At 23.8% G+C, this 12938-nt stretch overlaps 1 protein-coding gene across 1 annotated transcript; it reads left to right on the top strand.

The window, feature by feature from the left end:
• The first annotated feature begins 36 nt into the window (after positions 1-36).
• Positions 37-7935, top strand: LOC132929849 (thiamine transporter 2-like). Its single transcript, XM_060995457.1, has 11 exons — positions 37-238; positions 3357-3490; positions 4476-4646; positions 4746-4962; positions 5706-5878; positions 5954-6085; positions 6199-6295; positions 6509-6701; positions 6933-7074; positions 7414-7543; positions 7613-7935. The coding sequence occupies exons 2-10, from the start codon at positions 3365-3367 to the stop codon at positions 7492-7494; spliced, it is 1332 nt and encodes a 443-aa protein (XP_060851440.1). The 5' UTR covers positions 37-238; positions 3357-3364; the 3' UTR covers positions 7495-7543; positions 7613-7935.
• Positions 7936-12938: the final 5003 nt, after the last annotated feature.

Below are 12938 nucleotides of genomic sequence, written 5' to 3'. Positions count from 1 at the left end.
AAACGGCGAGGGAAATTCAAAGTATCTTCCACCGTGTAATTACTCGCTTGTTCAGCAGACACGACACCGACGTAAACAACTCAACTCGCAAACGTCGTCACTGTCACTATGTTTTCAAGTCCCGCGCGTGTGAAATTAACAATATTTTAATAACTTTTGAACTGTAGGTACACGTGTCGATTAAATATTATTTTACGGTCCAACTGATCATATAGTCATTTTATATTATAATAAGTAGGTAAGTGTGTAATCGTATTTTAAAATATTATTGTTTAATTGTACTTGCAATATCATGCAATATACCAATGAGAATGATGACATAAAATTCATGTGTTATTGACAATTGTTATATTTGTGAATTCTAGTTGTATCCTTGAATCTGAAATCTGAATATAAAAATAATATTGACGAGCAGATGCGCTAAACTAATAAGTTCCATCGTTGGTGTTAAAACTATTCGATAAGTGTATGATTTTTTTTTTAACGTGACTCCATAAATGCCGACCATTAAAAATTGAAAAGGTTTATGAATTATTATGATAAAAATATAGACAATCGTGATTCGTATTATATAGTTATAGTTCTTATATGCGCATATAGTGCATGCATAGCGCTATATAGGTACCTATTCATAATTAAACTGCTCAATAGTTGGAAATAATTTGAATTAACTCACTATGTAGAATAAATTAGGTATATATTATAATATTATTATTGATTATAGTTATTGCAAAACAAAAATTGGTTCTAGATAACGTTTTTTTTTTTTTAATTAAATTAAATTTTATACTTAAAAGTTGAGTGTAATTTATAATTGTTGGTTCGTGCACAGACTATAGTCTATAATTCGTTTGTCTTTTTTACCTCTAATACCTGAAGCGGTATTACAGGTGCCAAGTGGGCAGTGGCATACCTACTATTATAATAGTATACATAAATATAATTGATAAAGTATTTATAATTAATGATGATATTAATAGAATTATCTACATTGAAGAAGTTGTCGAACGTGTGCTACTATCTACTTACTAGCATAGGTATTGAACTGACTTATACAGTTATGTTAATATTTATTTATTTATTAGGAAATCGGGGCAGTCAATAAAATTATTTAATAACATATTGAAATGAATTATTAAATAAGTTTAATTCTGCGTCGCAGTCCGAGATTCGAAGTCCTTAATAGTGTCAGTAGATCTGGATAGTATATAGGTACAAAATAATAATAAAATGTCGTAGTATGGTAAAATGTATATTAGCCTCTTATAGTCAACTCCCGTGTTCTGTAATTCTAGTATATCTAATTTTTAAGAGAAAATTAAGATGGTCACTGAAATTTAGTAGATAGTACTGTTGTATAGGTACATAAAATAAGTACCAAATTATAAAGTATAATATAGCTAAATTTACATTTTATTGGATGGACCATTTAGCAAATTTGTTGATCTTTGTCATTATATTAAATTTATAATGTATAGTTTATATAATATTATCGCATTTCAGGAATTATAATAGCATGACTTATTTATTTTACTTTGTAACTAACTTAAAATTGTAATGGTGAATAAATATTAAAACGCTAAATGCAACAGTTAAATTTGCAAAGGCCAAAAATATTGATTATTACTTGTTCAGTATAGTTTATACTATCTACCGAACCCATTACAATTTATACGTTTTTTGTTAAGTATACGTTTCATATACACTATGACAATATACTTGAAATATATTATTTTAATTGTTATAAAATGTGTGGTGTAGGAAAAAATAAGTGCGTATTATTTAATGCAGTTTGAAAATTTGTTTAGCAAATGTGTACTACAACATTTGAATGATATTATAATATAACAATTAACAATTATTATAACACGTGATACATTATTGAATTGAAAAATTAGTAAATTGTAGTTTGCCTATATGCGTATTTCAAAAATGTTTTTTTTTTGTTTAAATAATTTTAATCGTTTAAGTGATAAACTGCAATTACCTAATATTATTTTTATTGTACTAATATCCCATTATAATAACTTACTGGGGTGATATGCAAAAAATGTTTTCATAATTAAATATACTTTAAATGTAAGTATACCTATAGTATAGCTACGAAATACTAGTAGTCAGTAGATACCTACATTACAAACGTTTAAAATATTAGTAGGTATAATTAACATTCAATGTATCATCATTGCAAATGTGCTATTTAAAAAAATAATAATAAAACAGTTCAACTAAACAATGCCCACTATTATAAATTATTTATTTAACCATGAACATAATTATAATTTAATATAATATATTATTTTGGAATTATATTAGCAATATTTTATATTTTATATTTATAATCATATTTGATTTTTTTAACAAAGATAAATTAAATAATTCGAAAAGAGTAATTTTTTTGTAATTTTGTATTTATGTATAAATATTTTTAAAAAAGTATTTTATTTTTAACTATGAAATTAAAATTATAGGTTTACATTTAAAAATCAAAATGTATAGCTATAAAAATAGGCCACCAAGGTGCTGAAAAACACAAAAAATAAAAAAATAAAGGATATGTAAAGTACATAAATTATATGTAGATAACACTAATTATTTATAAAGAAAATTTTAAAAAAATGTTCGAGCAAGTTAATATCAATCTGTTTTACAGTAGGTGTTACAGCAGTGGCGAACAAACGGGGTGATGAGGGAGATAGATCACCCCATGGCTTTTTTCTTTAATATTATTACAACAATTAAATTTATTTATATTTCACTATAATGTTAATGTATTAAATGTTGTTTTATTTTTTACGCCACATCCTCCACCATGACAAAATCATTTGACCACCAGTGTTACAGACGCTTGAGAAACTAGTATACAATGTAGACATTAACGAATTTATTGAAACCTATAAAACATTGAAACCAGCGTCCAGCTGACATACGCATTGAGTTTTAAAATATGTACAATAATATAAATAATGAAATTATTCACTTTTAAAATTCATGTTATCGTTTTTAATCATTTAAAGGAAGTAATAAAATATACCAGTTTTAGTTAAAAATATAATATTATTTTTAATAGTATTACTAGTCCAAAAATATGGACAAAATAGTGTTAATATAGTAGGTAGTTAAAATATTTCATGGTTCCCTCTTTATATGAAAACCACGGTTTTAAAATAGTAGTATACATATCTTAAGAACTAAGGTATGATTATAGAAAAATTGTTTATAAACAATAAAACAATAAACATAGTACTTATAGTTAGTTTTTACTATTATAATAATCAAAAATCTAAAATAACAATACATTTTGCATTAAACCAATTTTGAATAAAATTTAAAAAAAATTATGATTTTGATTTCAGAACTAAATATGGAATCTTGGAAAAAAGTATGCATAATAGTTTCAGTGTATGTCATACTTCGAGAATTCCGTCCAATAGATCCTTTTATTATTAAGTATCTCACGTTTCTTCCAAAAAAATACACTATTAAAACAGTAAGTTCACCAATAGTAAACCAAGGTTATACATACACAACTTTATACTAAATGAACATTCCACATCACAAAATTGTATCGGTGCCTATACTTCATGGCTGTTGTTTTACTAGGCAAAAAATCGAGATCCTTCGTGTCTCAATTCTCCTTACTACAATGAATATTTCCTATGGTATCCCTAATATTTATTTATTCATTTTTGAATTTCATAAATCAATGATTTTTAAGCTTTAAACGGAATCTTGGTATTTTCTAGCTTTCATATTGATTCACCTAAAAGCTTATATAACATATAACACTGTTCATGTTGGTATCTATAAGTTTGTCAAACAATTTTCCAACAGAAATAGATCATTTATATGATCATTCATATTATTATAGACTAGGTCGTATGTTAATAGATCTAATGTATGTAGAATTTTAATTAAATTAGTACGACATTTAAAAGTTTTGTCAGTAAGTGAGTGAGTCCTAACTCATAAGACTAAAAATTATTATTCAAGCATCATTTTTTTTTTATATAGGAATTTGTTATTTTATTTTTTATAAAATATTTGTACCTAAAATTTATTTTTATAAGTTATTAAGTTATATTTTATGTAAATATATTAAACAATATCAAATAATATCTATCTACATGTATTTTTTTTATTATTTAAATTTGAATTTGAATGCATGTAATACTTTTAAGATTTTTTATTTAAATTTATATTTATGATTTTCTTCTATCTTCATTAATTTATAAAGTAATATAAAACTACTACTATTATTATACAACTAGATAACTTAATTAATTTGTACCTACTTAATAATAATGTCGATAAAGCTATAATTGTTAGGTATTTTTTGTAATCTTTTCAAAAATATACTGTAATTCTGTAGATACATAATATATCATATATGTATATATAAAATCAGCATTAAAGTGTATTTATAGCTACCCCCATATTAAGTATACCTAACTCATTTTATAATTTTAATATAGATTAGAGAAGAGGTTTATCCAGTGAGTAGTTACGTTAGCGTGTTATTCATAGTAATCATATTCCTCGTTACCGATTATCTACAATACAAACCAATAATAATTTTAAATGGATTATCTGGTATAATGTCTTACAGTTTACTATTAGGATCTCCAACAATAAGTTTGTTGAAAGTATGTATACTTACTTAACTCTTAAATCTTATAATGGAATTGTTTTTTCTTACCTAACAAATTCATGCACGTTTAAAATTTAAAATTTTTATTTTTTAGTCAAGTCAAATATTTTTAATGCTTTTTAGAGCAGCTGAAGTTTCATATTATACATATATGTTTGCAAAAATTAAAAACAAAGATCAGTATCAGATTGCTATTAGTATAGTAAAAACTTCAATTATGATTGGAAAATGTAGTTGTGGTATAATATCACAAGTTCTTATATCATATAATATTGTGAACTATGTATATTTACTTTATTTAAGCATACTTGGTGAGTAAATACTATAGTATATATTTAAATAGTTTTTAATTTTTATGTTGTTTTAAATATTAGTTTTAATAATGTTGGGCAAAAAAAAAAAAATTAAAAATATAAAAGCATTGTACTAGTATAAATAATTTTTTAAATACATTTTTCTTAACATATTAATTATAATTCGTTAGTGTATAAATAGGTATACGATGATTCTTTTGAAGGATTTTTTTTAAAAATTATTACGTTGTCCGAAATGTATTTAGTAATATAATAGGAATATTTAAAAAAATATAATATTTTATTTTATTTTTTTCTACTCTTTTAAATGATTACATATATTTTTAATTTCATATTCTTAATTAGAATATATTTCCGTTAAAACTGGCAAAGTAAAGAATAATCCCGCAGTAAAATAATACTTATAATTAATAACTTTATATACATTAATACATTATAACTAAATAACCTCAAATTATTATTGAAAAAATAACCTATTTAGGAATATGAAATTAAAAACATATTCTGTAACATTCAAAAGAGTATCAAAGGAGTAATAAATATTTCTAAAAATATTAAAAAAAAATTAACACACTTAAAAATTATTCATATATTATCCCTATTATACTTGATAATAAATATATTTTGACGATTAATTTTAAATAGTTATAACTTTATAAGTGTCATAAAATTTATTATATTACGTTGTAGTACCAAGTACCAACCTACACTTTAACTTGCACTTAACAATTTTGTTATAGGTATGATTTTAACTACGATCTGGTCATTATTTATGCCACCAATTAAGTTTAGTTTATATTTTTATAAAGAACAAGAATCCGTTTTGGATGTATTTGTAAGTGATAATGAAAAAATTATTCAAACAAAAATCAATGAAACTACTAATGTGAATCTAGATAAAAATAATATAAAAGTGTGTAAAATGTAATATCTAAGTAAAAGTAATAATAATATAATATTCATGACATTGTTGGCTGTACAAATACAGAAATACTTTTTAAAAATGGAATGCTCTGAAGTTGTTCAAAAGCTATGGGATGATTTTAATGTAGCATATACGGATGAAAACGTATTTAGGTGGTCAGTTTGGTGGTCGTTGTCACTTAGTGGTTATGTATTGGTAAATATTTTTAATTTTTTTAAATTAATTCATTTTATGCAATAGCTATTATTAAATTTATTATTTTACAACTAATCACAGTTTTATGTAAGAGTAAGACCGACTTTTTTTAGGTTTCCCATTATATCCAACTTCATTGGGAAGAAATTGAAACGCATAGTGAACAAAATTCTTTAAACGGTGCAGTTGAATCATTAGCCACACTATTAAGTAAGCAAATGCGATTTTTTTTATGTAAATATACCTTTATACAATTAGAGACGTGAGTTAAAAATATATCAGTTAACACTAAGATTTAAATGTTATTAAACTATTTTTAATAACATATGTCATATATTGATTTTTCATTAATGAATATATTGTTTTTAAATGTTTTTATTTATATTATATTATATTGATATTATTGTTTTCAAATTTATTGAGGCGCTGTTGCTATATATGCGATTGGAAGAGTTAATGGAGATTGGGACAAGTATGGATACATTATAATGGCAATGGTAGCCATGGTACTTGGAGTCATATTATATTTTCTTTCTATTACTAAATCTTTAACAAAGTCGTATGCATACTATATAATATTCTGTTGCGCATATCAGGCTATGGCAACAATATCAAGGTATAATCAAAATGTAACACTAATCATTTATTTTGGTTAATAATACAGTGGCCAGTGATAAAAATTTATTTTTATGAAAATTAATTTGCTTTTGTTTTGAATAATATATATATTATTATATATAGTAACAAGTAAATCATAATATATACATATAGAGTATATGTATTATGTTTTGTTAATGCTGATTAATATTTTGTCGGTATAAATGTCAAATATTTTTTTATATTTTAGTGCAGAAGTTGCCAAATTGTTGAAAAGGAATTGTTATGCTTTAATATTTGGATTTAACAAATTTATTGCGTATGTTTTAATTATTATATTCACCGTTATCGTCGTTGAAGATAAATTATTTTCTTTCGACATTTGTCAACAGGTTAGACGTCTTATATTAATATTTATATTATATAATCACAAGGTTTTAAGCGTAAGGTTATTGATAAAAAATACTATACAATATAGGTACCTATATTGGCTATATTCTATTGTATAATATTAATTAATAAGTACCTACATTTATAGCTATACTGTTAAATATATTTACGTAAAATATATGGTGAGTAGGTAAATTAAGTAAAACAGTTCTTTAATGAAAACCAGAATTTTATCAAAAACTAATTTAGTAAGCATATTAAATTAGTAAAAATATTAATCGAATATCTTACATCATTATGTTAAATTACAACTTGAGTATTTCAATATTATATATTTTCAGTTTTTGATCTACAGTGTGTATTTTATGTTCTTGGGATGTCTGTTTTTATTAATGTCTTTCATGTCATTCAGGAGACTATGAAAAAAAATGAACCATTGTCGTGACGTTTTTATACTTCTACAAATATAGCGTGCGTTTCATAAGTGATTTAATATATAATGAATACATTTTATTTTTCTTGGTCTTAATTTATTTACAGGAATACTACTATTATAAATGTATTCTACATACAATTTCTAAAATTCATGAAATTATTTTTCAACATATCATCATCAAATCTATAAACCATTAAGTTAATAATACATGATATACCTATATGGCTATGTCTTATGTGTGAAATTATCCGTGATGACAATTGGAGATCAAATATTGGAATAATTAAAATATTTATTTACCGTAGATACCTAAGGGTATGAAAAATTTTATTTTTATTTTTCTAAAATGTTCAACTAAATCTAACAATTTTTAAGATTATTTAAAGGTAACTATATTTTTAGTTAATATACTCTTATATTATTTTTAGTCTACACCCTAAACGGAATTCAACAATATTCAACAAATCCATTGATTTTTATTTTTTTCATCTTATATGAATTATTTAATTAAATGTTTCATATTATGTATAATATTATTTTTTAAATAGATTAACAGAAAATAATATATACCTATACATGTTAATATATTAACATGTATTTATAGGTACCTAAACCTTATGTATTGTATTCTTTAAAATCCATGTGGATATATCTGATTGATACTTTTAGATTAGTGTTTTTATATTTATCTGAGTTCAGATAAAACTGATAATGATTTTGAAATATAAAATTATATTGTAATTATTGAAACAACATTTATTTTATCTTAAAGAATTTATCAAAATAGAAAATACCTATACGTTTTTCTCTATAGTACTAACTACTTTCACTAAAAAGTATTCTTAGTATTTTATATAAATTTTCATATAAACCTGATTTTCGCGTTAATCAAATTAACGATTCCTACGCTCAAATACACAAAAATACTACTGTAAAAATACAGGTACACAATGAGTGTTTATAACCAAATAACAAAATTTTAAGACATTTTTTATTTTATTTACTCTATTGTATTTGTTTTTTCTTAAAAGATATATATTAAAAACAGTAAAATAACCATTTTTAAAACTTACTGAGCATAATATCGTTTCAAGTATTGAAGTATACAAAAAAACATAAAATAATCAATAAAGGAAAAACAATGTTTAAAAAATAAATTAAGTATTTTTTTATTCATAAAATCATACCGTATAATTTAAAATTTAAAATTATATGTTATAATAATATAAACTGAATTTTTCAGAAAATTGTTGTTTGTTTTTTTTAAATACAGTTAATGAGATTTATTAAAAATAATAATTGTCCTGCTGGCTGCTACCTATAAGACTATAAAAGGTTGAATATCTCTAGGATCTGGTATAGTGTGTAATGGAACGCGGTGACTTGACCGCGAACAATTGATTGTCGAATGAACATTTTTAGGTTTTTAGTTATTTTATTACATTAGCTATATTTCCGAGTATTATGTTTATTATTTTAGAATATTCAAATATTCTTATTTATTTATTTTTAAGTAACGGTCAGTTAATCCAATTTACAATGTGGTTAACAGCTATAGATATAATAATATATAATATTATAGTCTATAATTGCAGCGATTCTTAACCTTTTTATATTCGCGTACCACCTGACCATTTTTTTTACTTATTAATAATGTATACGTTTATGTTACATGTATAGAATTTTATTTTATTAGGAATTACAAAATTATGGGAATTAAGTATTTAATGTACAAAATGAAATGAAATGAAATATATACAATTATTATTATTATTTATTATTACGATTACAGACGACCTTCACACCACCAAATAAATCAAATAATATTTAATGTTAATAATGATTCATTCCAATTTTTTTTATAAAGGGAGTTTTCTTCAAGTACCTTCTATGAGTTTTCCGCTTACCACTAGTGGTACGCGTACCACAAGTTGAGAAACGCTGCAGTATAATGGTATTAATAAGTATTAAGTACCATTATATGATACTGAAATTATATAAAATAATAATTTGTAATTTTAAAATAAATTACGATGTTTGAACCAACCTAACCTAACCTAATCAGTAATCTTAACACATGAGAATACGAGATAACTTAATTGGCGTGGCGATAACTTCGATACTTATAATACTTATACGGTTGTTATCAACTTATCATCATCTATTCTGTATTCAGTTGGCCGTACCAATTTATTTGTCATTAAATACTTGTGTTTGTTAGTCTATGCTGGTTTGATATTGTGCGTGTATGTCAATTGTGTTTTTATTGTATAATAATAGAATTTACAAAGAGTGAAAAAGTCAAAAATAATAAATTTATTTTGATTTAATTTTAAATTTTTATTTGACAACTGGTGACCAATTTTAACCATGATAAATTCACCGGATACTATATAATATTTTGTATGTAAAAATTGTTCTCTAGTTATTAATAGTAATTACTAATTTAAAGTACAGAAGTATATAACTAAATAAGTGTTGGTAATTTTTTTTTCATTTATTGCATAATATGTACACGTCGAACATCGAAGGCACCTCACATAGTACATGCTACATATTGTTTTGGAAAATAAGCACATATACAATAATAAATTTACGTGACATGTCACCCCCTAGAAAAATTATTATTATTTTTTTAGTTATGAATAATAAATTAATTTTTCTTATGATAATACTACATTAGTACATTACCTGGAAGTTTGTAATTTGCACCAAAAAAAGGATATGTAATTTTCACCACCCTCAGGTAGCGAAAAATAGAATTTGTAATTTGCACCAAAATGATTATTTATTTGTTGGATTATTGAATATTCAATTTTGAAATATTCGATAATTCCTCGATATCCTCGTTGACGTTGACTAGATGGGCACGAATGATTTTTTTTTATATTCATAATTTATTATACGATTTTATATTAACTTACAACAATATGTGTATAAGCTCAGCTATTTTATAAATAAAAACTAAGCTAAATTTATACTAGGATATAGAAACTTGTAAGTTAGTACTATCGAGATATTATCGAAAAAATAATTGATTTTAATTTTGGTGCAAATTACACATGTTGTATATATTTTGGGTCAATTTTGGTGCAAATTGACTATAGCCCATTACGTATGTATAAACTCATACCCGTACTTTGTTAATCGGTTACGATCGTACGTCGTAATACCACGCCAATCAATTAACTACATATAATAATATTATATATATGTATTATGTATATAAATATGAAGAAAGTTTTTTTATCTTATGATTGTCACCCCCTAGATTTTTATATAGATGGGTGCCCTTGGTTATATCTCCAATTGAATTTTTTTGCCGATTTCAATAAAATGACTTATTAGATATTATAACTGTTAAAATGTCATTACTTTTGGTTATTACTTTATTAGTAATAAGTTATTGTTTATATAAATTATTCAATTATTGACCCTTATTTGTGTCTTTTGATAACCACAATTCATTTAAATGTATTATTACCTATAAAAATATATCCACCCCCCAATGAAAATTCCTATTCTTATACTGTAAAATGGCTTCATCCGAATTGGTTCCCAATATTCTAAGTGAAACACATCCAAATAGGTGGCGGATATAATCTGTCAGTTACTGCATTCAGTAATTCATCAATCACCATAGAGTTCACGTATTTGCAGAAGTGCTCACATTTGTGTTTGAAATTAATTCTTAAATATGGTACTTATATGAATACCAAAAATAATTGTCATATTAAAAGTTTTTAAATTTAGAAAATTTCAAAAAAAGTTGACAAAATTTAGAGTAAGTTATATTATAAATAATTTAAAATCAATTGTTCATAAAAGCATATAATACATAACCATGAAAAATATAATGATCAATTTAGCACGCAGAAATTGAGCAATAGTTATAAAAATAAAAATTGAAATTACCTTTAAAATAATACGGGAACCAAATTTAGATATGCCTTTAGGCTTTAGGTTTCTTCATAATAATTCTGGAATCAATTTGTACGTTTCGTAATCATAATATGGGTAAACCACGTATTGCGTAAATAAATAGAAAAAAATGAAAAAGTTGGTAACTGCTCAGCTGTAGGTACTGTTGGTATCGAGTGTAGTGCAATGGAAATATACTGATTTAAAGTTTAAATTTAGACCAAATTCATGAAATTTATGAAAATTTGCTAATTTAATTGTAGATGAAAAATTTTGTAAAATACTCAATTTGTAAAAATAGTTTTTATAGTAGTACCTATTTTAAATTTTCTATAAAGCCATGTTATCTATTGTGGAAGAAAACCATTGGTACTAAGTGAAAAAATATGAGGATGGTGCAAACAAAATGTAATTATCTTTTTTGAAAAAAAAAAATAGTGCTATCATTGATTTGGAGTGGCTAATACCTAGTACTTATAGAAGTTTATGCAATATAATATAATAGAAAAGCTCTTAGCAGTACCACATTACCACATGAGAAGATAACAATTTTGATTCCGCAAAATACGAATCATATATTATAATATACTACACAGTACACATATATCAAAAGATGTTTGGAAAAATATAGGGACCTTCTTACGTTTTAAAATAAAATTGATTGAACTATACAATAACTGTTACCTAGTTATTCGTGTTAAAAAAATTTTAAATATTATGTATATATTTCTAAATTGTATTATATAATAATAATATATAGCCAGTACAAGTATATTTTGAAATCTTAAAACGTACAGTAATTTATATAAATTAAATTATTAATTTCAATAATGAACTGGAAAAGTTACTCTATCGTATAGTAGATTTTGATTATGATTATACCTCGCCATTGAGTCAAAATAATTCTGAATGGAAATACCATGTGTGAGAAACACGGTATAATTTAATCAGGTGTGCTAGGTTGAATAGATGAGTAATATAGTTTTAATGTCCTATAAACACGTCTTGTTGAAACATAATGGATCGCTAAAATCTTAGTGAAGGTATGACATAACGATGTATCTAAATATTTTCACAAAACAGTCAAAACCATTTAATATACATTTAAATTTACAATTTTTTTTAGTCTTTAAGTTGAATATTAAGTCAACTAATAATTAAATAGATAAGTCAAACTTTCAAAAATATTATTCTCTGTAATTTTTTTAATAGGTGATTTTATTCTAAAATTATTTGAAAATTATAATAACAATTTTACATAAATAGGTTTTATCTAATTTATTCGTGAGTCTAACCAAGTTCGACTGTACTTAAGTAAGTAAATATTAGTTATTCAATTTTTGTCTATAATATTATTTCCCTATGCTTAACATTTTTATTAAAACTAATAATTAATAAATTATTAAGTAGTTATATGTTGATATGGAACTATTTCATTTTAATATATTTTTACTGAAAAAAGTTGGCTCCACTGACCATCAATCGATAGTTTCAATGTTTTCCAGTTCC

This window comes from Rhopalosiphum padi, chromosome 4 (genome assembly GCF_020882245.1).
Source record: "Rhopalosiphum padi isolate XX-2018 chromosome 4, ASM2088224v1, whole genome shotgun sequence".
Taxonomy (NCBI): Eukaryota; Metazoa; Arthropoda; class Insecta; order Hemiptera; family Aphididae; genus Rhopalosiphum; species Rhopalosiphum padi.
Note: the sequence above shows the minus strand (reverse complement) of the source record. Positions and strands in the feature narration are given on the sequence as shown.

Coding starts and splice junctions, on each gene's coding strand:
- LOC132929849 (XM_060995457.1), top strand. CDS start 3,365: ATGGAATCTTGGAAAAAAGTATGCATAATAGTTTCAGTGTATGTCATA. Junction 3,491..4,475: donor AAAAATACACTATTAAAACA/GTAAGTTCACCA, acceptor ATTTTAATATAG/ATTAGAGAAGAGGTTTATCC. Junction 7,075..7,413: donor CTTTCGACATTTGTCAACAG/GTTAGACGTCTT, acceptor ATATATTTTCAG/TTTTTGATCTACAGTGTGTA.